Genomic DNA, 27,213 nt, shown 5'->3' with positions numbered 1-27,213 from the left:
ATCCACAACTGTATATAATTCAAAATGTTGGCAGAGATTTATTAAAGTGGAAAAGGAGGGTGAAAATTAAATTTATGCTTAAGTGCAGAGGTTAAAGCAGCATGGCATATGCCTTCAGGAACAATTCTGCATAATCTCTCCCTTGTCTGTATATTGTAGAAGTTGGGGGGGGGAAGAAATGCAGTTTTTAAAATCTGAACTGCATCAAAATTGTAACTAATTATCTTTGGGTACCAAGAGGAAATTCAAAATTGCATTGATGAAGATTATGGGAATTACTCCATGACCTTGCAGAATCTCCCTTTCATTGTGGAATACGCTGCATATATTCTGCTCCCTCACAACATATTTTAGAATAATTTGCATTTAAATCTCCCTAAAGGTTTGTTTCCACTAATGAATCTTGCGGCATTTAACTACAATTCAAAGGCCTGAAATAGCTAACACAACACTGAGCACCCCTGTTCATTATCACACTAACGAACACGAGTAGGATGAACATGGTGAGATCGGCTCCAAACGTACCAGTCAGTCAGCAATGGCAACTGGAGATTCTGTAATCACACTGAAGCACTGTCAATTTATCTATTACAGGAAAGCCCTACAACGATGAGGTTTTGTTGCATTTGTTACAGCTTTTTTAGCTATCTCCAGGTAGGGCTTTGCTGTTTTTGTAAGTCTTATGTGTGCAAGAGCCCTCAATTACCAGCCTTCAGTCGTGGGCACGCTCGGGTTGAAGCTGCAGTGATTGTTATCTACACTGGCTAGGGGAACATAACCAGCAGTTTGAGGGCTTTCCAAACATTCAGTTTAGGGAAACCTTAACATATGGCTGTTTGCTCTGATTGCTGTTAAAGATGGAAACTATCTAAAGCAGGCAACCTTCCTGATTCTCTAGCTAAGTACCCACTTCACCCTTCCCCAGCACTCTACAGTATCACTCCCTCTGTAGTCAATTCCTTCTTCACAGCCTCAAAACTACTATGCATCCCTAATCCTCCCCTTAAAAACGTTCCTCCTCGCATCCACTCCACCTTCAAAAATCCCCAGCCCCGTGATTTAACCCTGGATTTAGCCGCAGGGAGCGTTCCCCCTCCCCAGTCACCCCTCTCCCAGGCAGGCCCCACTCCCACCACAGCCTCCTTGAGCATCCCCAACCCATTCACCTCTGTCTATTAGACAGAATAGAGGTTTGTGCAACAGCTCGTCCTCTAAATTTGCTCCTTGCAGACAGGCAGGGGGAGTCGCTCCCTGAACACACTCCCGTCCCGTTTGTCAACAGGCCAGCCTTCATCAAAGCGTAGCTGAAAATCATGGGATTATTAAACCCATTACGCGTTCATTACTGATAATCCGCTGCTGATTTTGCCAGCAGTTGCGCTTTCAGCAGGGAAGCCTGCAGGGCTCTGGTTCAGCCGGGTAAGAGGATATCCCTGCGTGTCCCTGCGGCCGGGCGCCGGCCCGCGGCTTCGGGGACGGGACACGAGCAGGGCGGCTTTTCCTCAGCCTGGCCCCGCCAAGGAGCAAGAGGCGCAGCTCCCCGCGCCGGTCGCCTCCTCAGGGAGACGAGGCACGCAAGGGCCTGATCCCGCCGGGGCCTCCACCTCGGCCCCGCTCCCTCGGCCTCAGGCGAGCAGCGAGCGCGAGGAGCTGCCGCCGGGGCGGGGGCGGGCACCGGGGCCGGGCACCGGGGCCGGGCACCGGGGCCGGGACGCGCCACAGGCCCAGCGCGCGCTCGCCCCGCCTTCTCCTCTCAGCGCAAGGGGCGGTGCCGATGACGTCTTCACCGCCCCCCCCACCCCGCCCGAGCGCGTGCCTCGCCCACGCGCTCCGCGCATGCTCAGTGCGGCCCAGCCCCGGGACGGAGGATGATGTAATACCTCGAACGGCCTCGCTCCGGTTTCCCCCCCCCCCCGCCCTTTGCAGCTCTCCCAGCCCCAGCATCCGGGTATCCCGCCCGCTGCGCCAGAGGCGTGTTTTTGCCCTGAAAAGCGGCGTTTGTGGCGTTTTAGTGGTGGTTTTTGTTTTGTTTTAACGGGGGGGGGGGGGGAAGCGCGCACGCGCCCCCCGGCGCGGAGGGAAAGGGCCAGGGGGCGCGCGCGCGCGCGCTCCCGCCTCCCCTCCCCTCCCCCTGCGGCGCGCGCGCGCGCGGTGGCCACGGCGGGGGAGGGGAGCGGCCGCAGGCAGGCGCGCGGCGGCGCCCGGCGCGCCTGCGCAGAGGGGAGGCGGTGGCAGCGGCGGCGCAGTGCGTGTGTGTGTGTGTGTCTGCGTGAGAGGCGGGGGGCGGACGGACGGACGGACGACGCTCCGCGGCGCTGCGCGAGTGGGCGCGGAGCTCGGGCGGGCGGGAGGGGGCCGGGGAGGAGGGGGCAGCGGCGGCCGGCGGCGGCGAGCGAGGAGGGGAGCGGAGGCGAGATGAGCGCTGGGCTCCCCCTGGGCACAGAGCCGCCCTCCGCAGCCGCCGCCTGTGAATGAGCTGAGGCGAGGCCGCCAGCCGGGTGCCCCCCTCCTCCTCCTTCTCCCCCTCCTTCCCCTTCTCCCCCGGCCGGCCCGCCCGCCGCCGGCCCCACCGCGGACGTCCCCGCCTGCCCCCGGCCTCCCTGCCCCCACGCACCTTCGGGAGCGCGGCCTTGCCCGCCACAACCGGCACCGTCGGCCGCGGCCGGGAGGGTAAGTGGTTCTGCGCAGTGCGGGGCCTCCGGCGGGCCGGGCTGAGGCGGGGTGAGGGGGTGGCGGCGGGGCCGGGCTACGCCGGGGCGCTGGAGGGCCGCGTCCGCCGCCGCCTGGGCCCCGGGGCCTGTGCCCCGAGCGGGGGCGGCCTGCGCGGGGGCTGCTCTCCCTCTCGGCTCCGCGGGAGAGGGGAGGGCGGGCGGGGGGGGCGGTCGTCCCTCCTGGAGCCCGGGTGAGGAGCGAGGCGCCATCCCCGGTGGCAGCAGCTGGTGCCGGGTCGGGGCGGCGAGAGGGAGGGAAATGGGAAGGGGGGCGGCGCGGGTGCGAGCCTGCTTGGGATGCTGCTGCTGCTGCCGGGAGCCCCCCTCCACCCCGCCGGGGGCTGAGGGTGGCCTGGCCGCGGGTCTCCGCTGCGCAGCCCCTGCATTGCGGGCAGCTTCGCAGAAGGGTTGGGGGTGGCACGCAGCCCCTTGGGGCTGGGCATGGGGAAAGAAAGGGAGGGAGGAGGGTGAGCAGAGCGTTTGGGGCCTGGCTCAGGTAGCAGCAGCTTTCCTCCCCCCCCCCCCCCCTTCTTGGCCGATTCAGAGTTCATTTAATAATGGCTATAAACAGCCTCCTCTCCCATCGCCACCCAAACGCTTGGGGCACGGCACTGGGAAAAAAAATAAACGCATCTATTTATAAAGCACCCCACCCTAGCGAGGGTCGGAGCATCAAGCACTCCCCAAATAGTGACATTATTATGCAGCGGGCGGTTTTCCCTTGCCAACGCCTTTCAGGGGTTTAAAGTTTGAGAGAGATTTCGCTGCCTTTGAAAACAATGTGGTGAGCAAAGGTTACGCTGATGGTCTGTGATCTGTCATAGTGTGCGTGTTAAAAGCAGATAGAAGAAAACGCTCTCCTCGATTAAAAAGCTGTCCGTGATGTACTGGATAATTGGGCTTGCATGTTAAATGCCAGAGGTTCTGAGCATACGTCTAACCTTTTTATTATGTTAGCTTGTATTGTGGTGCACCTTTAAGACTGGCTGCAGGTTAATAGTTTCAGAATAATAGATTTTGTAGACATTTGTTTGATATGTGTTTGTATTTATTTAGTACAAGTAAAATATTTCAGTGTTGCCATGTGTATGGCAAAATTTTGTTGTTGCAAAACTAACATTTTAAGTTTACCGTAGTACTTGTGAGGAAGTATTTTTTTTTGAGTTGTACCTTTTGTCAAATGAGAAAGTCCTGGTCATTCAGATGGCCTGTGTGGTAACCTTAAGGTTTAAGGTCCTGTATGTCATACAAAGGCATTTTTTATTTTTATTTTTTTAAGCAGAAGGCAGTTGTAGATCCTGAGAGGAGTAGGTTTGAAGGTAGGTAATATGTTTTCCTTAGATTGTGATGTTTAACATCAGCATAAGTAAAATCATTTTATAAAGTAGAAGTTCTTACTCTTGTGATTCTAGGAAATTACTTCCCTGAGCCTGTACATGTACTGTTTCAGTGCTCAGGTGGCTGAAGCAGGATTTGTGAGGCACTAGTGAAATCAAAGCAAGACGGGTGCTGTTACTCAGGTCCCTGTGTGAATTGCCAAATGACCAAGAATTGTGCGAGTTCTACCCGCATTTCTTCTCTGATAGCTTCCCTTCTGTTACTATTCATAGTTTTTCTATGAATAACGTTAGAGGTAGGGGATGGGGGGAAAAAACATGAGTCAGGGAAGTTTCACATTTTACCTATCCAGTCAAAATAGCACTCAAAGGAAAGGTGTTGAAGGAAGGCAGTTTTGATAGGTGTACCAGCATTTTTCCCTGGATTAGGGACAGCTGCTCCTGAAGTTTTCTCTTCCAGGCTGTCCTGGGTCTGCCTTTTGTATATGAGGCTAGGCTAAGAGTAAAAGACTTGATAATGCATCATGGTAGTTATTAGTGTTTTCCTCACAGACATAGATATCTGATAAAACCCTGTGATAAATGTAGTTTGTACTGGAGAGAGCTGGTCTGTATTCTTATGGTCTTCTGGTATAGCCATGTTTTTCTCGTATACAGACAAGGCCTAGCTCTGGTTTATAGGTTTAGTCCTTTGGTTGATGGTTGTCTGGTAAATCTCTCCCCTTGAGGTACAGTAGAAAACTACTCCTGTTTTCCAAGTACTCACTTAGCTGTCCATAGGTAAGCTCGAGATGCTTTTGTTGAAACCGAGGAGGAGAGATGGAGATGCCAAATGACTGGTGAAGCTTGCAGGTCTAAACAAGCAGAACGCACTTAGTGCAATTTGAATTAAAGCAGAATACAAAAAAGTTTTTTTCTGTAAAATCAAGCTAGTTGCTTCTTATCTGGAGCGCAGCTTATGCAGTGAAGTTGAGTCATTCTTGCTGAGATAGCGTTTTAAGAACTGTCGGTAAAATGCTTAGATATTTAACTCTGGCACAGTATAATTTGCAAACTTATGTAACTGGTATGTTTTTGAATGCAGCTGTCAATAAGAGATCTTATTGCACTTTTCCTTTTTAGTGGAACTGGGGAATATAAAGCAGCTGCTTTCACAGGATGACCTAAATATAAGTCATTTAACAATAACTTATTTCTTACTAAAATATTGACATTACTATTGCCTTAATTTTTACGTGTTCAAGTCTATTCTGAAGTAAAAATACTTTTTTACGTAATTGGCTAAGCAGCACTGCATTGCAATTAAGTGATTGAATGATGCAGGTTGTGCTATTAAATAAGCAAGTTTTGGAATGGGAAGTACTGTAAAATAATTGTATTCATTTTGTCTCTGCAGACCTGCAACTCATTTTAAAGACTTGAATAGTAACAGTGTTTGAAGTCGAAACACTAGGGGCTTAGCATAGCTACACCTGAGCCAAACAATGTTTCCTCTTACCATTGCATGTGGCCCTTTGTAATTTCTGCCTCTCTTTTCGCATAAATTGTACCTCACTTTTATATTTTTTTGAAACATTGGTGTATCATCTGTAACTGTTTTTAAATGATGCAACTTGTAGTCTCATTTGTTCTTTTGAAAATTAAGCTCTTTTTGGAGAATACTTTGTTGCTGAATTCTTACTGATGACTGTAGTTTTAGTCACATGATCCAAATTTCAGTTAAAAATACTAGGATAAGAAATAAACTTCTGTAAAACTTAAATGTGCTCAACTACAGTGGTCTTCATTGAAAAAATGGCAAATTGCAAAGTATAAAGTCCATGTAAACAATATGTAATCCCTGAAAAAATGCCGGTGTCCTTAGGATATTTAGAAGATCCAGGGAATGTACATAAAATGTGATTTTTATGGTATTTTACGTACATTCCATTAGCCAGTGCATAAAAGTATTGTTTAAGAAGGATTCATGTATTTGAGCCATGGTGTGGTGTGGATCACAGTGGAGATGGCATTATCTCTTTGTATCTTCTTTACGTTGCTCCTGTTGCTATCTGTCTGTGAAGGAACAATTTAGGATTTATTAAGATTTGATATTGCTAGAGTAAATCATTTAAATCTTTAGACTAGGAAGAGTGTTTAGACTAAGGAAATTGTAATTGGGGCAGGAGAATAAAGCGTGATACCATGGGAGTGAGTGGACTGACTTTTGTTCACGGATAGAGGTGGTATCCAGCTGAGTGTTACTGGTGTTAAACCAATGCTGTAAGGTCTGCTTGTCTATATGTCTGTCTGCTGTAAGGTCTCCTTGTCTGTATTTCTCTCTGCTAAACTCTGCTCTGTGTTCAACCACATACTAAGCTACAGATGTCTGTCAAGTCTCTGTCTTTTATTATTATTATTTGTTTGTGTTTGAACTGAACAAGCCTTTGTTTTACTTGGTGTTCATTTTAAATTTTTTGTTTTCACATACTGGTAAAATTGATATTTCAGCTTGCTACTGAAGTCTACAAAACAGAGTGTGTTTATAAACATGTGAATTTAGATTGTGTCAGATTTTTTTAACAGCTCTTCTAAAAAGGTGTTTGTATGTGACTAAAACAACAGAATAAAAACTTCCTTCATCTACAGATAGTTCCAGTGAGGTACACTTCTACTGTTCAGCGTGTAAACTTTATAGCAGTTTACTAGCAAGAGAGCATCTAAGAGTGATACAAAGGAAAGACCAAAACTGGCTAATCAGGTTTCAATATTGAAATGCAGAGAAATGCTAGGAGTTTACACAGAGGAAAAAGTACATTAGCCTTTTTATTGCCAACATCTTAGTTCTCAGTTCAGGCAAGAATATTTCAAGAGCTAAAAAGGTCTCTAAAGTCTTCTAAGATAATAGTTTACAAGCCCAAGAAACTCAAGCGTAACATGACTTGTATTCTGATAGCTGCAGTTTAAATAAAGCAAAGCACTTAAATGTGCTTACACTGATACGCCACGTGCAACTGACTTATGTGGGACTACTCAGATGTATGATGTTGCTCTCATGCTTAAATGCCTTGCTGGATTGTGACCTAGAGGATGAAATGTGCTTTCATGTTTGGGTCTCATCTGGAACCTGAAGGATTTTATGTATCTATGCATACAATTCATTTTAACTGCCAACTGTACTTTTGATCTGGAATTTGAATGGTTGTCTCTGTTCTTCTTGACCATATATCATAGCTATTTGTGCATAAAATTCCGTTTTATTTTTTACTTATGGAATACCCTAAAATGCAGTAGCCATGAGAACTGTGTAAACTGTGCCTAAGCTCTTTGTGTTTGGAATGAGTTTAAGGAATTCTCCAGCTATCTGCTAAGTTAAGTAAAACCCAGTCTTTGGAAAGGGATGCAGAATGCAGAAAAATGTGGGCAGGTAGGTGGTTAGTATTAAATTGTAGGAGCATTTAATGAAGAAACAATCAGTTTCTATCAGTAAATAATTTTCTGGTTCCCCCAGCCAATTTACTAAGTGTTTGGACAGGCTTTTCTTAAAAATCTAGTACTGCCTTTCTCTGTAAAGAACCATTCTGAGGCTGCAGAATGAGGCCCTGTAAGCTGGCATTAGCACTGCCTGTATTTTAAAGAACAGGTGAATTCAACAATGTCCTCATTCGATGACCAGAATATTTAGAGCTGCAGTGAACTCAAGTTAGGACTCAGGAGAGCATCTTACTGCCTTGTTGATCATAGGCAAATCTGTCAGCTCTGCACTGATAGTGATAGAAATGAACTTGGTAATCGGTGTGACCCTCAGAGGAAAGCCCTCTGTCCTGAAAGTTGTCTTCATAAAAAGTTAAAACAATAGGTTTTTTCCTTTGGTTTCTTTTTTTTTTCTATTTCTATGTAGTCTTGGGGGGAAAATCTGATTTATTCCAGCAGTCATCTTCTGTCCTTGTTCTTTTAATGACATAGGAATGCTGGGGATGCGAGGGCAAATAACTTTGTAAATAAAAGCTCTGTGTGTGTACAAATGAACAGACTCCAGCTTTTCCTAAGCTTTGAGGATTTGACTTCCAGGTCCTAATGTGCTTCTGGCATAGTCTTGATGTCATTTCCTTGCAGGCAAAGCCAGGTTATAGCTGTACACTTCAGAACATTTCCTATTTTATTCCCATTTTATTCCCATGTGTAGCCGTCAGGTTTTAAGTCTCCTGTATGCTGCTTGAAGGATCTGGGAAATTGCTTATGTATCTTTCTTTGAATTATTTCATAATATTGAGTACTTGGCTAAACAGGAAATTTTGGGACCTTCATGCAAGAATCATCTTGTAATCATTGGGCACATACAAACTGATTGCATTTTCCCTAAATAGTTTATTTTTGTTTTACTCCCAAGTGCTATCTGTATAAACTTTATTTTCACTTAGGTTTTATTCTTCCATATTGATAAAAAAATTACTTATATGAAAAATAATAAATAGATGTATGATGCTTATTATTGAAGTTGGGAAGATCTGAAGTTTAAATATTTTTTAAAAAGAGCAGTGGCCTTGGTAAGCAACTGGAGACACAAAGACTAAAAGAGGGGATAGTGTGATGTTCAGTTTTCTTTAAGGTATGTAGGACTGTATTAACTTAGATTTTAAAATGTTTGTGCTGAGGGTATCAGTTAAACAGTATAACAGAAGGATGTTGGGATTTTATAAGAATTCATACACGTTACCACAGGCGACAATACAGAATTATGTTAACTGTAAAAAAGTGGCAGTTTCCTGAACTTCATCACCACAGATGAGAGAGAGAGAGTGTGAGTGTAATTTTTTTGCCATATTTCAGGAATGGTTCGATTAATGCATTTGGTGTTCTGTTATTTTTTAAATTATTGTTATTCAAGCCTCCTTTTGTTTGTGGAGTCTCAGCAAATAATCCCATTGAGACCTTTTTCCATGTAACATCTTTTTCCTAGTTTATTTTAACACTTCAGCTAAAACACTTACAAAGACAAATTGGCAGTAGCTTGACTTCACTCCAGTGGCTTTCGAACAGCCTGAACAGTCCTGGTCATTTTAAAGAAGTCATTCTGGTCTAGAGGCTTTTTACCCAAGAACTTCACTTTCCTCTTTTGGGTAGTGGTAGTACAGGCTAGGGCTCCACTTCTGTTTGATTTTTCTGAATAGGTTCAGCTAAACTTGATAAAAAAGCAAATCCTTTTTGTTTATTTGTTTTTTTTCTTTCTGGCACAGAAATAGCAGTGGAATAGTGTGGTTCTTCCACTAAAGAAAACATTCCTCTATGAATCTTCAACCTCGTTGTTTTTTTGAATTGTAGATATTGTTTGGTTGATAATACTAGCAGTGAACAAAGATGCTGAGACTTCAAGCTGTAAATGAGACATCAAAAAAATGAAGTTTAAAGAACAGGGAGTTTTGGGCTATTACTTGAAGCATTTGATATGTTCAGATCTGTTCAATCCTTGGACTGTAAGTGGCTTGTACTCAAAAATTGTTGATTAGGCCCATGATGTCTAGGAGTGGGGTAATACCCTGTTACGAAGGTAGATGACAGTGACAGAGCACTCTTGGTGTTACAAATACTGGAAAAAAACTGTAATTCAACTTTTATGACTTACTATAACTCCGTTCTTTGGTGTCGTCTTTTTCTGTTTCCTTTTTGCCCGTATTTTCTTTCTAGTGAAACTGTATTGCTGGGCATAGTTCCGTTGGAGTAGCTGCATAGCACTGTATATACTCTTCTGACATGAGCAGTTTGGTTGGAATTCTTATTTTCACTCGTTTGCCTTGCTCTTTCAAAAAATGTGAATCTTACCGCACCTCATTGATATATAAAATGAAGCAAGGCCTGCCTTTCTCCTGACTTCTGTCTACATAGACTGCAGCTTCCTTGGATCTTCCAGTTCCTTTTTACAGTGCTTACTTCAATGGGACTTTGAATTTTGGCCGGAGTCTGCAGGAGTTTGTGTGCTATTAACAAAGCAGTTGTCTAATCTCTGTGTCTAAAATGGGTGTCTTTTGTTTATCTTCCAACACTTTTAAATAAGAAATCTTTGGAAAATGAAGTATAACCAGAAAGGTGCTGAACTAAACACCAGCATGGGCATGTTTTCTGCTTATTAATGCTTTCAAGCAAGGACCTTGGCTTTTTCGTTCTCATACTGTTCAGAGAGCAGAATATGAATTTATGCAGAGCTACCTCATTGATTTTCATAGTACTTGTTAATGCCATTTTGGTTGTCTACGCAGTTTTTCATAGTGATTGGCCTGCTCGTACTTATAACACTGCTGCCTAGTGCTTTTTTTCCTTATGCTTCCCCACCTCTAATTTGTAGTACAAATATTTAAAAAGAAGCAAGAATTCTGTCTGGGCCAAGAAGTTCTCTCTTAATTGTGTTCTGAGGGTGCCAGTCATGTTAGGATCCCAATGAGTGACTGGTACTTGTGGATGTAAGTTGTATCTCCTCTCAAAATCAGTGTTGTGATTTTTCTATTCCCAGCAGTGGTCGTAGTGATTCTGGAAAGAGGTTATTTTGTTCAGTAGCAGACCATAGAGCAAAATGAAAACAACTCCATAAAGAAATTTTGAAACTACATCACTGTCTGTCAAATTGCTGCAGGAACAATTTCTAGGTGTTTCTTTTTCAAAAATCAGATTACATACATCTCCTTTGGAGGGAGTTTGAACCTCAGCCAACATACACTCATATCAAGAATAGCAGCTCCTAGTTTAACCTTGGAACAGGTTTAGTTGTCTGCAGGAAAGGAAGGTAGGAGCAGAAAAAGAGGTTTTAAGAAAAAGCTGAAACGTGCTGTTGGAGGGAGGGTGTTGACTTAGAAATGGTTGCCTTCTGTGTTCCAGAAGACTTTAGGAGGCTTTAGCAATCCTCTTCTAAATACTACCCACCCTGCTGTACACACTCATGAAAAATAAATTGACATAGGAAAACAAGTGGGATAAAATATTTTGCTGCTTAGTATGGGGAGGCAGTCAGAAAGGCTGTCAGCTCCTAGCAAGGAGGAAGGATTTTAAGCAGAAGTTATGTTTAAAAAAAAAAAAAAACAACCAAAAAAACCCCTCACAAAACAACCTACCTCAGTGAAATGGTGGTACCTGTGGACCAGCAGTCAAGAGGTCAGCGCTCCTAGGTGGCTATGTCGGAGGTGCAGTGATTTAGTGTCTTCTGCTGTGGTATGAAGTTGTAATTGTAATCACTGTTGCATATTAATTACAGGAAGAAAGGGAGGGTAAGTGGGGAGAGGTTGAAACAATTCCTACTTTCTCTTGTACACACAGAGTCATTAACTTGCTTACCTTTGGGGTTTTTTTGCCCTCTCTCTCACTTGCATCCATCTATAGATGTTCTTGCCTGTCTGAAGGCCTGTTTCTGAGCTTTGCTATTTCTCTTTATTTTCTTTAAACTAATGTTTCCATCTGTCTGCCTTTTTCTGTTCCCTTTGTCTGGCACATGCCATAGCTTCTACATCTGTCCTAAAACAAAAAAATGGTTAATGTTACTACACACTTTCTTACTCATATGGATAGTTTCTTCTTATGTTCTTCTATTTGCAGTTGTCATACTGAAATATAATGCAGACTACAGTTGCATCTCCAAGAAGCAAGTATTCTGGTGGGGAAATTGTGTGTTAGTCCTTGTTTATTAAAATAGCCCTATTTCTGTTTTTTTTTTTTTACTACTTTTTCATAGACAGTTCATGTCTCCTAGTTGGCCGTGTATCCCTGTGTCTGAAAGTACGCATTCAGAAACATCAACTGTAATTTTCAGTGCTTTATTGAGGTTGTTGAACTGTGAGTGCCAGAACTCAATCATATAGCCTCCAATAGCTTTTAAATAGTTTCATTGGCAAGAGCCTTTTTCATGACTTCATTCAGCCCATGACTGTGGTGTAATTATGTCTCCTCATCTGCGTGTTCTGTTTTATTTTAGTCATTCTTCCGATCCCTGGGATGATCTCTGACACGTTGTTTGTTAACATTAGTTGACTTGGGGCATCCAGTATGTACTGTCAGTTTTTCATCCAGCAGGCACTAACTTCTGAAAATGTTTCCACATTTGCACAATTATGTGCTGACTGGCTACTGCATCCAGCCTGCTCAAGGCAGGGGGAGAAGTACCATGGATCAGATTGGAGTTGAAGTGATCAAATGCCCTTTTTCTATTCAGTAGCAGTCTGTATAGTTTGGTGACTTGCTCTGTGTCGTGTAGTTCAAGTAAAGGTTGTAATCTTACTTTATGGTGCTCATTACAACACACAGGGCGTAATGTCACTTGGAGAATTGTTCCAGGAAATTGGAGTTTCTTAGCTTAGTTTGAGCAAGTGCCTATGGCTTCGGTGTGGTTCGTATAAGCAGCTTATCCTAGGGGAAGAAATACAACGCAAACATTGTTTAAAAAGGATTATTAAATTACATGTTATTAAAGTACAAGTTTCAGATGGCGGTGGTTGGTTTTCTTGGACAAGATGATCAAATCCTTGCCTGAATTCCTTGGAAAAATAATTGTCTTTTTACAGGGTTTTATGGAGTTACATTAACTGTCTTCTGTGAAAATTTAAGGCTTGTCTTCATTTGAACATTCATGCAAATGAATAAGCGAGTAGCAGAACAGTAAAATTTATTTTCATGTGTATCAGAAGGCGATACAGTTGTGCTGTCTGGATAGCACAATTTGAGGGACAAATGAAGGGGCAAGGAGATTTCATGCATTCCAGTGATGTATCTGTGGTTGTCCCTGGTTGTCCATGGTCCGGTATACTAATTACCCTCCTTTTCTTTGCTGCTCTGTTCTCCAGTTGCATCTATTTTAAAGGAGTTTAGCTACTGACTCTCTGGCATGCTCCATTCATTATTTCAGTTTTGTTTCTAATGCTGCAGTCCTTTGAATTTTGGCACTCTTGTGTTTTATCCAAGATCTTGTTACTTGCATTGATTTTTCTAGGCCCTGTACTTGCTTTTCTGTCTGCAAACTGAAACTTGAGTTTTTCGTACACTTGCTGTAGAGGCTGTCCTTCAGTTTGACCTCCACAAAATCAGAATTTCAGAAGTCACGGTTTAGATGCACTCATAGATGCGTCTCCTGCATGTTCATTTTTATGCATAGGGGTCCATTTTCACTTTTAGTTTTGTTCAGAAGCCTCTCTGTTCTCCAGAGCCAAAACCCGGGAACTTTGACTGCAGAAAGCTCTTCTCTTTTAGGAGAAACTAATGGAAGTCACAGATATGGAGATGGTGAACCAAGAATCATTTTAGGTTAAAATTGAAGTTTGCTTGACTAATTGTGGCAGTTGCAGTGCCAGATGATGTTTTAGAGGTACCATTTCAGAGGAAAATGTTGCACCTCTGATCTTTTTACAGGGTACCGCTGCTATAGTACTGTTCAGAATTGGCCTTCTTTGAGAAAAAACCACAGTGGGTGGCGTACATTTGCCACTAAACTTCATTATTAAAGTGCATTTACTTTTACTTTGGCTTTAATAGGAGTAGGAAGAATGACTGTCTCCTTTAGTACAGATGTGCATGGTTCAAGCATCCTGAAAGTTGAGGCTTCCAGAGTAGAGGACTGGTTCTGTCTCCCGCTATGAGATTGCAGTTTTCTAAGATGATTGCAGAATGTTTGGCTGGGTTGAGAAGGGCAAGGGTAGTAAAATCATTTGGATAATAAGTGTCATAAGATGAGGACTCCTGTTTAGGAAGATGACTAAAGAAATATAAGAGAGGGCTAAATTAAACCATGTTTGGAGTGTGTTGCTTTATTGCACATCCTGCATGCAGCCGGTTCTGGGTCTGACTTCTCTCTTTAGTGTTATTACATAACGAAGTCATGCTGTAACTTGGGCGCTTGCACTGCTATAGGTTAATCTGATTTGCATACAGAGTTACATGCTTAACTAAAGGTGACATTCCAACTTAATCAGTATAGTGCACAAACCACCTCATGAAAGAATGAAAAACATACTAGTGGTTTAGACACTCATGTGTGAAAGATGTTTCCGTAGATATGGACTCAAAAACAAGTCGAAAAGGTATTTTTAGGAGGAAGGAGGCACAGCTTTCTTATGTCAGCCTTTTTGTATGTGTGTGTTGTCCCCCCTCCCCTCCCTTCTTTTAAAACTAAGATTATTTTTTTTAATTACTAAAACTCTTTAAATACTTCAGGTTTTAGCCACACTTAAGGGTGTGGAGGGAGAAGTAGCAGGTAGCCTCTGATTCATAGGAATTCACAGATTGGTCATAGTAAACTCAAATTTTTCTGAACAAGAATTGAAATTCTGGAAAAACTCAAGGCTTGGCATATTTGTCCTATCCACAAGCAAACTGTGCTTTCCCTTCAGGTACAGTGAGGATTTTAAAAACCTGACCTAGTCTTCTACAGATTTAGACTGGCATTCTGGTGGAAGTATGATTAGCGAGAGTGTTGCAAGGCAGGCAACTGCAGTCTGTTATTGCAGTTTTGGGAAGGTGACTGCTTTACGCTATGGGATGTGAATAATTTCCTAAGTAGAAGTTATGTGACCACATTGTGGTTATCCTTCTGTCTGGTTGTATTCGCGTCTACGGTGGGTAGCTCGCACCCTTGAAGAATCATGTGTCAACATCTCACCTACAACGCTTAATTTAGAATAGCAACAGCTTTCAGTTTACATTCTGGGGAGGGATAAGGCAACTTGATTTTAAATGGAGAGTGGATTTGTTAATTTTTGAAGTGTGCTAGCAGTTCTGTATGAGTTGCTAGAACTGCATACGACCTGTCTGTATGTATTTTTAATTGTGGTTTACATGACAAACTACTGAGAGGGAAGAACAGCTTACAGAGCACAACTCTGAATATTGTGTACTTAGAAATGTGAGAGATTAGAAGGAAAACTGCCTTTAGTCCAAATTTGCCAGTGCTTGTGGTCAGTTTAACTGTATCCTGTTCTTAAGACTTTTCTCTTGTTTTAAACACAGTAATAATGTAAAATACTTCGCAAAAATGTGGTATTTGTCAGGGCAGTTTCTGCTTTTTGAGCTCTAAATTAAGGTGGAATAATTGAGTATCTGCATGCTATTTCATGATCTCTTCAACAATAAGAAAGTGTTAGGCATTAGTTTAAGCTCTGCTGCTTTAATGGAATTAATAAAAAGTCTCTTACTGAGCAAAATAATTCCTTATTTGATTTATGGCAGCATTCTCTAATTATTTTGATCACTCTGACTTCACTAGAGTTGCATGTGAAGATAAAAAAGTCTAAGTTGTATTTTTTTCCTAGCAACTGCAGTAATGGGAAACTCATGCATGTGCTTAGGATACAAGACCAGTGTATGCTATATTTTGTTGTCTAGTTACAGTTTGCGTGGGTATCAATATTTTGTGTTCACTTGAGAAGAGACAGAACTTAAGAGCAGTGAGAGGAAGCAGAGGTGTACTGCTGCTGACATCTCTCTCCCTGCAGCGACTTTTGTTTTTGTTAACAAAGCATGTGAGCCGAAGAGTGTGTATCCAGTCCCTGTGCCTCACATTTGAATCACTGTTGTGGTGAGATCAAATATAAACATTTCTTGACTGTTTATTCTAACGTATACAGATGTTTTAGAAAGGTTGATAGTGGCTGGAAGAGACAATGTGAAAAGCTTTGTTGGATCTATAGTGTCACTTATTGCTGGAGCTGTATTTCGCAATAAAAGCGTGTTTGTCAAAAAGTGATGTTATAACCTAGAAAACTAATCATATGTTTTCCACATACAAGTTAAAACCTTCTAAAACCCCTAGTGTACTAACTTCTCTGCTAGTGCAGCTGCTTATTTGGGGCCTCAGATAAAATCTGTTTCAGAATCTCTTCTCACAGTTAATTTTTGTCCACTGCCTTCAAACAGAACAGCTCGTAGTCTTGTTCCATTACCTTGTATTGTATAACAGTGATTTGCACACTCTTTGGTGCTTCCCAGGGCAGAATTTGCAAGTATGTAAAATGTGTGACCTATTTTGTATGATTTTTTAATAATGAATGCACAAATAAACTGATGTGGATTAGAAGGGTGGGTTGGATGGTTAGGGTGTGAAAGCCATGAAGATAAACCAGTCAGTTTACGCTGCCTGCAAATATAATTTGTATTCTCTTAGGCATGAACGTTTGCTGCATCCCATCCCAATGATGGGAGGTGGAGGAGGATAGGGTGTGCAGTATATTGGTCTGGCTTGACTAAGGAAGCATGAATTCACAATACTTGTGATTTTATTTCCAAACAGATTTCTTTAGACATGTCAGGGGCAGTTGTCTTTCAGTGAAGCATGAATACATTAAGGTTTTAAGTAAATCTGCGGCACAGACATCTGAGAAGCTTGCTGTGTAATGTAACTGAAAATCTAAGGATGAGCTTTCACAAGATGGCTGAGCCAAACTAATGACTTACTGCTGCCTAACGGGACAGCTGCTCTGTTCCTTCTGAGTCCTGCTCCTAGTTACCCAGTGTTGCCTCTTCCTTTATGCAGACTCTGGCATCATCTTGATCGTTCAGATCACTTTATCTGTTTAAAGAACCAAACCAAAACAAAAAACCCCAAACTTCTTCCTCCAAAAGCAAACCTAATCAGTTTGCTTTCATTTCCCCATCACCATCGGAAAAGCAGAGCGTGAGCAGGACTTTGTGGCTGGCAGGTAGGGATCTAGGGCATGCCACTGCCCTGGAAACTCTTTCATTTGCTCAGTAATCACAGGGAACATAGCTATTCAGGTGTGTGCCAGTTAACAAGTCCTCTTTCAAGCTAATTTTGTGCATACTTATACTAGAGGCTTTTGTCAGAACCATGAATGATAGTGGAATATAAATTCTTTAAGTAAAACAGCTGTAAATACATACAAAAATCTGAAAAGTGCAGTTCAGCTAGTAGCAGTGTCCTTGTTTAAATAGCTGAAAGCAATGCAAACTTGACTTGAGAGCGAGACAGAAAAGTCAGCTTTATGTCTGTGTATTTTTGTATCTTAACATTATTTGGGCTGTTATTTAATAGTTTCCAGTAGGATGTTTAAACAAGAGATGCTTAAGAAATATCTTAATCATCCTTTTTTTCTTTTTAGAACTGAAGGAAAGTCATCATGGGAGCATTTTTAGACAAGCCAAAGATGGAGAAGCATAATGCCCAGGGGCAAGGGAATGGGCTTCGTTACGGTCTGAGTAGTATGCAAGGCTGGCGAGTGGAAATGGAGGATGCACATACGGCTGTGATTGGTTTGCCAAATGGACTTGATGGATGGTCGTTTTTTGCTGTATATGATGGGCACGCTGGATCACAGGTTGCCAAGTACTGCTGTGAGCATTTATTAGATCACATCACGAGCAACCAGGATTTTAAAGGGCCAGATGGGCCCCCATCTGTGGAAAGTGTAAAGAGCGGCATCAGAACAGGTTTTCTGCAAATTGATGAACACATGAGAGTCATCTCTGAGAAGAAACATGGCGCAGACAGAAGTGGGTCAACAGCTGTGGGTGTCATGATTTCTCCCCAGCACACATACTTCATCAACTGTGGAGACTCGAGAGGTTTACTGTGTAGAAACAGGAAGGTTCACTTCTTCACACAGGATCACAAACCAAGTAATCCACTGGAGAAAGAGCGTATACAGAATGCAGGTGGCTCTGTAATGATTCAGCGTGTGAATGGCTCTCTTGCTGTTTCAAGGGCACTTGGGGACTTTGATTACAAATGTGTCCATGGGAAAGGTCCTACAGAACAGCTAGTCTCACCTGAGCCTGAAGTTTATGAAATTGAGAGATCAGAAGAAGATGATCAGTTCATCATACTGGCTTGCGACGGTATCTGGGATGTTATGGGAAATGAAGAGCTGTGTGACTTTGTAAGATCCAGACTTGAAGTCACTGATGACCTTGAGAAAGTTTGCAATGAGATAGTGGACACCTGCTTGTACAAGGTAGCCAGACTTGAGAGAAGAAGTTTAATCTGTTTTCACTATTAGAAGTTTATGAACAAGTTAAGAATAAGTTTTGATTCCAGTCTATAAGTATCCAACGGTTTATGTTAACATGACTTTGACAGTAATTACCGTGGTTACCACAAAAATGTGATAGAGGGGGAATGAACACACAACAGAAACAGTATGGCTTTCTGGGTGGTTTTGATTAACAGAGAGTTTAAAATCATGTACAGGTATGTTGTGATCACTGGGAAACCAGAAGCTGATGGGAATTTATGGGCAAGTGAAGGACAATAACTGCCCTTTTCTGTTTCACAACATACTTCACAAAACCTTAACTCTTAAGACTTAATCTGGAGAATATTCTTTCCCTTCCTAGTCTTCCCCTCCTTTCTTTGGCATATAGTAGTAACATTACTGTCGTAATTACATCAAGATAAATGCAGAATGAATGAACCTTGCCTTCATATTTTGCAGTTTAAAATTTACTCTTGACTATATGAAGATCTGACTTCCTAAGTTAGTTTTTATTCAGGTTTAATTACTGTATTTCTTATTCAGTGTTGTATGATACAGCTCAAACTAGCTCAAGCAGAAGAAGGTGGGACTGTTTTGTTTAACAAATGTGTGTAATTTTGTCTACAGTAACTCCTACTTTGTATTAATAAGTTGCAGGATGGTGCAGTTACAGAAGAGGTTTGAAGTATTGAGTTTTGTAGCTTGACATTTAATTTTCCAAAGTCAAGCTAGAAGTCAAAATGTAAAAAAGCCAATGTTTTTGATACTAAAGAGACGAGACAGCATCTCCGCTCTTGCCACGTGGCTAACAAGGTCACTGTTTCCATTTTGGAAAAATGTAATTGCTTTCCGACACTCAGCAGGTTGATAATGTGTGTATTTTTGTTTACAGTTTTTGTCTGGTAATCCTGAAAACAAATACCAGGGAAGGAACAGTGGCTTGTGGATGCTGTAAGCTTTGCAGTAGCCAACTGTCAGCACCTCCCCATATGCCCATATACTCTTGGTTTAAACACTGGCTTATTCTTAATCTTGCTGACTACAGTGGGTTTAATTGGTGTTAAAAGTTAAGCATATGGATGCATGTTTGTAGACCAGAGCACAGGGGTATTGAAAGTAAATGAAACGGTTACTTTTCATAAGCAGAATGTGTTTGTATTTTAATGTATTCAAGTATTAGGGTTCTATTTAGTTGGAGTTTTAAATGTTTCCATTTCAAAGAATGCTTTTGTAAAGGCCTGGGCCCCTTCCAGCTGGTCTTTTAACAGATTCTCTCACTTGTAACTTTTCTTGTTTTAAAACAAAAGGCGGGGGGTGTTGGAAACCCTAACAGCTGTGATGTTAGGTGGAAGGGCTGTCTGAATTCAGCACCTCCCTACTTAGTGCTTTTAAGCAGTAATGGTTTTGTTTGTCAATCTCATATTAGCTGTTTTCCCAAAATGACTGGATAGTACTTAAAACAAGATGGAACACAGCTTTGTAATTACACATCGCTCGTTAGTAATGTCAGTTTTTAAAAGACAATGGGCTGTCTGTAATTGGCTCCATGTAGTCTTCAGACCATGAAAGAGGAAAGAACAAAGTGACTTAAAAATTGTACTGAATGAACGGGCAGACTTCTGGAATTCTGTAAGGGGGTGGGGAGAAATTAAGGCTAATGGTAATATTAATCCATAGTAGTAAAAGTTGTATTCTAATACCATATGATTTGTGAATTTTTGTGTGTAAAATGCTTTGTTGTGTATTTAGCCTGGTGTGTATACATTCTCAAATAATTTTTTCTTTTCCACCAGGGAAGTCGAGACAACATGAGTGTGATATTGATCTGTTTTCCGAATGCACCAAAGGTATCGCCAGAGGCAGTGAAAAGAGAGGCAGAGTTGGACAAGTACCTGGAAAGCAGAGTAGAAGGTGGATCATTTAAAAAAAAATAAGTAACTTTGTTTCTAAACAGACCCCCTGGCCCCCTTCCCCTTCCAACAACTAAACTCTTAACACATAGAGGCTTTTTTATAGACCTTCAAGTGCCATTGGCCATCTAGTGTACATTTCTGAAAAAGACACTCATGTAGTCCTGTTGTATGTCCTGAAAAAATTCTGCTATGAAAGTGCAGTACGCTGTAGCCCTGAAAATTATTCAGGATGGCAGAGAAAGAATTCACTTGTGCTCAGTGTTCTTCATGAGTCCATTGACAGCGCTAACTTCCGACCAGTAAATCCTGGTTCCTGTTATATGGAATTGAATGAAATAATCAGAATGTTTTGCAAAGTGTCTGTGAAAATGGAAATTTGAGTGTCATTTTTCCATATAGTTATATACAAATTAGTTAGCCATAATATCTTATTATCAATTATGGTAGGGTTACAACTTGATTACTGTCATCTTTAAGGCACCTGCTAACATATTTACTTATTTGAAAGTATGTCAGAAATTTGTCAAAGCTAATCTTTAAGCATTCATGATGAAAAAAAGTTGGGAGCTCATCTTACTCTGATAAGTACTTCAAAATTTTGCTTTAAATTTGTATTTTGGGAGTTCTTAAACTTCAAACTGAAACTGCAAGTCTTAGACATTTTGGGTCACCTAACTAAAAATGATATTTGAAAGCAATTTGATTTAAAAGATTTCTCGTTAAAACTGGATTTATAGTGCCTTTTGGTATTTAAAAACGAACACAGCTTGGAGTTTGTTTCTGAAACATAAGACAAGCTGTATGCATTATTTGCATAGGTGAAGTCTATTTTTGAAGTGGACTCCTCTAGACCTATATGTTACAAGTCTAGTTACGTGTATATACTCCAAGAATCCTTAATAGCACACAGGGCACGATATGCAGAGTTCTTCACAAGTATGGTATCAGTGATTAGTAAGTTAGAGGAATATATTGTGCACTTTTTTTCCTCCTTAACTTGCATGGAGGTAACACAGCACAGCTTCAGAAATTTCACAGAGGACTTGCCTACATGGGAATTCTGGGTTCAGACAAACTAATGTGCAATTTTAAAGCACTTACTGCCTGTGTAGGTGCTCCTTCAGAAAGTATCACCTTTTTCTAAGGCCTCGTTTGCAAGGGCGTGGCAAACTACATCTGTTCTGCCCCTGAACAAAGGTCCAGACAGACATTTCTGTGTTTTAATCTTAACACTTGCCTAATAGGAGAAGGTGGTGCACAGTAAGCAATAGCGTGAATCTTTTTGACAGTGTAGCAGCAATATCCAAGTGCATGGTAACGCTGCATGAGTTAAGTGTCAGATGGCTTTCTCCATTTCAAAGCAGTGAGCGGTTTTGTACGAGGCATTTGAAGAGCTTACTATGTATGCCTACTCACAGAATTGATGAAAAACAAGTATGCTGTAAATTCACACATTAATTTACAGCATGCTAACTCTCCTATTTGGGCAAGTATTACCTTTGTATCTTAGATATTTTGTCTGAGTTCAGACAAGCTCATGACCTAGAATACGAAAATATGTTCAAGTTAAGGCTGCATCTTCAGCTGGCCTCGTTGTACCCCAGGAATATTACAATGGGGAAAGCTGACATTTTTGTACAGACACTTCATTTTGTAAATGAAGAACCTAAACACTGGAACTGCGTGTGATTATGGTACATAAAATTAATTTGGCTGCTGGTACTTTGCATTTATACAAATACAGAATTTCAGGAATGAGCGAAGTGTTATACTTACGTAGAGGCAGAAGGATTCTGTGTGTAGTTATAAAGCACTTTAATACTAATTTAATGGGATGATGTCTGAACAACTTGAGGAAATACAGTGTACTTCCCCTCAAGGGTCTTTGCTTCTTTTTTAGAGTTGTCCTCAATCTTTTGTCTATTGTTGCACAAAGATACTATTTAAATTAATGAATATGTACTAAACACTATTCAACCCAGCAGTGATTTGTATCAGCTGTGTGCAGAATTTGACCTTTCAGGTCTTACTCATGAGGGAAGTTGAGAGGCTGAACTAAAGTAGAACTTGAAGAACAGGAGTCGATTAACTTTGTTACATTTAACTTAATAAATCTTGTGCAGCTAAATCGTTTCTTGTTGTAAATGGGTGATGCAGTAAGGTAGGACTGCTACAGCACCTGAAACTTTCAACACTACAGTGAATAATCTTGCTATTATCCTAGAATACTTTAAGAATGGCAGTGCTTAATTTTTAAAGCCTAATCTTCAGCTGAAGGAACTAGAAAATGTAAAGAGTACTTTTAGAAAGATCTTACTAATCTGTAATATCAATTTAAAGTTTAAATTCATTAAAATGGAACCTTGGTGAAAATGCATATTATGTATTTTTATGCACTTCAGTACTCAGTGTAGTGCAACAAGTAATGAGATTTGATGCTTACTAATGTGCATTTTTTTCTGGTTGTACTTTTATTCCCTTAGCCCAGAATATATCTTTATACTGCTAAGAAGTAGTGCAAATTTTAAGACTGAAGAGGGCTTAGTACTGATGGTCATCTTGAATAAGGAGAGGCGATGCAGATTTTAAAAAGTGTAGAAAGTTTTCTACTTACAGTACCACCTAGGACTCTCTTTTTATTAATTTTTATGCATTTGTGGTCCAGGTTCGTAGCTACAATAAATAATAATGGAAGAAGCAGCAAGTGTGGAGAAGCATCTTTGTGCCATTACTTGCAATAAATCAATGTTACTCCTTCATGATAGAAGTAATCAGTCATTCCAAAATGTGTTCCTATTATTTGCACTAATATGTTATTGATGTGTTGACTCTAAAAAGAAACGTGTCTAGGCTTTTTTTTTTCTGTTCTCAGTTTTTTACATAAAATCATTCCGTAATAGATAATCCTTGCAATATTTATACCTATATAGAGGTAAATAATTTTAAGTTAGCTGTTATATGTTCCTTCACATATTTTCACAAAATCAAAGCTCTGGCTTTTTCTTAAACTTCGTGTGGAATTCCCATTCAGAATATGAAAAAGCAGATATGTTTTGAATCCTTTGTTTTAGGGTTGTAAGTACATTTTTCCAGTACTTGATGCCATGAAAATGTGTAGAAGGTTTAAAAGTAAATTAAAGATTGGGGGGAGGGTTGTAAGATGTATTGAAAGAAGATAATTCCAATAAATTAAACACAGCTAGCAGACCGACTCCATTTGTTGTGTCTTCAGTGTTCATTCAGTCTGTATCTATAGTTTTATCAAAGTATAAATGTATTCATTTAGTGGAGACTGTATGTTAAATGTACTGCAGTTACAGTTTGTGAAACTGTGTAGTATAGGTAAACTATAAATTCCTTATTTTTGTACAGCAGAACTTTAGCACTAGCACAATGTAGAATATATTAGATGTTCAAAATTGCACAATAAAAGAACTTGGCAAACCAAATCTGAGATCTTTGCTTCTTATTCAGATTTAAGAGTGTTAGATTATTTATTAAATACTAGATGGTAAAATGAATTTTGGCTATAGATTTTGAGGAAATGGCAAGTTTTTGAGGTGTCTGTGGTGTGTGGTGTTATGTATTTAAAATGTAGGTTTTGAAGTAAACAGCTTAAAGCTTTGTATACCAGAGTTTGACACTGGTTGAGGGCTAGACAGTGTTTCCACTGTACCTTGCAAATAATTTACACAGCCTGCCTGCAAAATAGAGCTGGTGCTTCTTGTAAACACACACAGCCCTGAAAAACTATTACATGCACAAAAAATAATTCACAATTGTTGTTTTTAATTTTTTAACTAAAAAGGACTGGATACATGTTGGTTTTAAAAGCTTTTGATGTGCCTTATCTCACTAATTAAATTATAAAATGGAAACTCAGTGTGCTCTTCTGGAATTATGTTTTAGGGCAAAAACTGAATGCTAGAGTATATTTCAAAAGTGGTACTGATGAATTCCAACTGCTCTTCAAGCTGTGTAAATGCTTTATTACATGAAAACTAGTGTGCATGTATATACGTGCATGTGTGTATATATATATATGCACGTATGTACACATTATTGTATGTGTGCTGCAGTATTCACTGGAAGATCAACAGCGCCAAGAGATAATTCATCTCTCTTTTAATTTCTAAGAGCTCATGTTTACAGAGAAACCGATGAGATGCATTTTTAAAAATGTGCTTGTTCTTTAAATTTCATAAAAATCCCTGTTTAAAGAGTGACTCTTCAGGGGTGGTGTGGTCTGAAATCTTGAGTTCAAACAAAATTGTGTGCTTACGACTTGAAAAAAAAATAAAAGGCCTAAGAATGAATTTCTTAGCAAACATGACTGGCTACAGTACAGATTCTCTTCACCCAGAAGCTGGAGTGAATCAGCTTTAAATAACTGCCCAATATTCACATATCCCCTAAGCGAGTTAAGGATGGAACTGTCTCTTAGATGTGATGTCCCTGGGTCTTTATTTGTATGTAATAGTTCTTAAAATTTGTATGTTGCTGTAATGCAGTGAGGTACAAGTATTGGCTAACATACATTCAGCCATGTGAGTTATTTTTAATATGTCTAACCTTTTGTTTCTTGAAAGTACTATGCTTTCTATGATGGCCATAATCTTTTATCTTCTGTTGCAGTGATAAAGCTGATGTTAATATCTGCCTCATGCCCAGGGCACTTTGTTGGGAAGATATTACATCTTCTGTCACATCTAGTGTATAGCAGGAAAGCCATTAAAGAATTTTTCCCCATTTTCATTAGGTAGCTGTGTATTTCCAAAACCAGTGTGCATGTTAACAGTTAGCAGTGTATCTTTGTCAAATCTGTTACAGGTTCTTTTTCTTATGGAACCAAAGTTAACAATTACCATGTTGAATATGGTCTGTCATCTTTTTTTTTTTTATATTAACTGAAGTTAAGATGCCTTTTTATAAAACTGAGTGTTTCAATCTTTTTAAGTTAAATTTGGACTGCACTTACAAAAAAAGTACTTCTGATTCCCAGAGATCATAAAGAAGCAGGGTGAAGGAGCCCCAGACTTAGTCCACGTGATGCGTACGTTAGCAACTGAGAACATCCCAAACCTCCCGCCGGGGGGTGAATTGGCAAGCAAGTGAGTTCACATTGGTGTAAATGTGGTTTTTGATTTAAATCAAAGCTTAACTGTAAGGCCACTCTTAAAAGGAGGGGGGGGGGAAGTTACCAGACAAAAGATGATGATCATCTGTTTTCCAATTTCTATTACTCAGCTGTTCTGCATGAAAATGATAAGCGTAAGAACAGAGTTAAATATGAATCAGTACTAAAATTAAATGCCAAACTGTAGTTTTGGGAAGAACCAAGGGTTTTTTAAGGGTGGCCTGAGTGTGTCTGTTTTTTGTAATTAACTGGGTTTTCTGGGTGGGAAGTTACATTTGCAGATGCAAAAATAACGCACTGACTTTAGTAGTTACTTGGATATGTAGTTCTACACTTGGACAAGAAGGGATATGCATATGATGTTTTGCTTGGCAGCTTTCTTTTCTTGTCTGTAGCTAAAGCAATGTTGTAATTGCTTAAAAGTTTGCTTTTGTGTATCTGCTTGTGACAAATGTGAAAACTAGGTAGAAGTCTATCAAAAAAAGAAAAGTGGGAAGTTAAATTTACAGCTTGATATGGGCTGGCTTTGTCCTTGAAGAGTTCAGTGTTGATGCTCTGTGGCTTCTCAAATTGATGTTCAGTCTTTAAGGAAGCAATGCGCTTTGCTCCTTTGCACATCATACCAAGTGCTTTTTGGTTCAAAAGATTGTGCATGAACCTGTGCTGTGTCAAAATGGATTGGACACATACGGTCCAGGCTATATTTTTAACCCTTCAGAGTAAGATTTTTGTATTGTTACACCAAAACATGAAGACTCTAGGTATGTAATTGAATAAATGATAACTGAACTGTAAAGATGACTTCTACAAGACAAAATTGTCCTTATATGAACTGTTTGAACAGGAAAAGAAGAGATGGCAATTTTATATGTAGAAGCAGCATCTATTTAGGACGTGTTGCTGTGGTCTTCAGTATCAGTGAGTCAGTTACTCATTAAATATGGCACACAAAGTGATTTTTCTCAATCTCCTTTGGCTAGCAGTAGCGTCATGGTTGTGAGGAAGTGCTGAAGTGACTGACTTCTGTGGATTTTGTGTCTTAGTGATGCTAGGGATTGATAGAAGTATGGATTTAATTGGATGTTAGTATAACTCAAAGCACTACTGCCAGTTTGGAAGGAAAATAATGCTTTTCAAAAACCTGCCTTTATTTAGAATCAGAGATACCTATTTCTTGAAAGATAAGGGAAACTTCCCAGTTCATATGTGCAGTGTACTTTGTGTGTAAGTGCTGCTTTTTACTGCTTTAAATACAGCCTCTTTTTCCATGCCTTGTAATCATTCACTAGATTCACTGTGATATTTATACTGCTGCATGGTAATTCTGACTTTTCAGTCTTATAGGATGATTATAAAGCCTATCATCTGCTTTTTTCTTCTAATGCACTCCTTTATGATTGCTCTGCATGCATTCATGAGCAGTTAAAAGGTTTTTCTTTAAAGTTTGTTTTGTATCACAGTTGTAGTCTGCTACTTCGTCATACTTGGTTCTGCAGAAGGGGATCTGGAAGAAAGTTGCTTTTAAAGTCCAATCTATAATTCCTGTCTTTTACTCCCCTCTTTCCTTCCTTGTATGCAAAGGCTTCCTCTTCCTTCAGCCTCACATGGTATTTTTGAGTATCAGTTTTCAAGAAAACTTTACCGCCTTGTGTTTTTAAAAAAAAAATCATGTTGCTCATTTACATGTCGTTTGCAATTTTTCTATTAATATTTTATCAATATATTTCCTATCCATATTTCTATTAATATGAGAAAAGCCAAGAATCCCAGAGATGAAAGTTAATTCCAAGCTATCTTAAGTATGCTAAGCAAATTTTTTTTAAAGGAAGAAATTGTCGAGATGCTTGAATTATTTTTTTAATATTTTTTACCAGACAACATTCTTTTCAGTCTGAAGATACGACAAGTCGAGCTGCTATTTGCAGTTTCAATTTTTTTGGGGAAAAGTTTCAGGAAAGTATCGGACATTTTATTGTAAAAGAGTATTGCTTCAGAAATAATTTTTCCAGGTTTGCACATGGAAAGTACAATTCAGAATGTAACACAAACAACAGTGTACTTCTGAATGCAATTTTTGTGCATCCAGAAAATAAACACTGTTCCCCTATGAAAGTGCCATAATACATGAAGTACTACTACAGTGTTCATCAGACACACAAATGACCAGGGCATTCAATGTCC

At 40.4% G+C, this 27,213-nt stretch overlaps 2 protein-coding genes across 3 annotated transcripts in view; one reads left to right on the top strand and one right to left on the bottom strand.

The window, feature by feature from the left end:
• DHRS7 (dehydrogenase/reductase 7) overlaps positions 1-1,568 on the bottom strand; it is a 36,328-nt gene extending 34,760 nt beyond the window's left edge. For both annotated transcript variants that reach the window (XM_068398616.1, XM_068398617.1), the window contains exon 1: positions 1,167-1,568. The gene's annotated coding sequence lies outside the window, so the exon portion shown is untranslated. The remainder of the gene's footprint in view (positions 1-1,166) is intronic.
• Positions 1,569-2,275: 707 nt separating this feature from the next.
• Positions 2,276-27,213, top strand: part of PPM1A (protein phosphatase, Mg2+/Mn2+ dependent 1A) — a 35,935-nt gene continuing 10,997 nt past the window's right edge. The window contains exons 1-4 of the mRNA XM_068397345.1: positions 2,276-2,670; positions 17,110-17,961; positions 19,776-19,893; positions 24,898-25,006. Of these exons, the coding sequence (XP_068253446.1) occupies positions 17,128-17,961; positions 19,776-19,893; positions 24,898-25,006 (1,061 nt within the window). The 5' untranslated portion in view covers positions 2,276-2,670; positions 17,110-17,127. The remainder of the gene's footprint in view (positions 2,671-17,109; positions 17,962-19,775; positions 19,894-24,897; positions 25,007-27,213) is intronic.

Source organism: Nyctibius grandis, chromosome 4 (genome assembly GCF_013368605.1).
Source record: "Nyctibius grandis isolate bNycGra1 chromosome 4, bNycGra1.pri, whole genome shotgun sequence".
NCBI classification, from domain to species: Eukaryota; Metazoa; Chordata; class Aves; order Nyctibiiformes; family Nyctibiidae; genus Nyctibius; species Nyctibius grandis.
The sequence above is the reverse complement of the archived record's forward strand: the minus strand, read 5'-3'. Positions and strand labels throughout refer to the sequence as shown.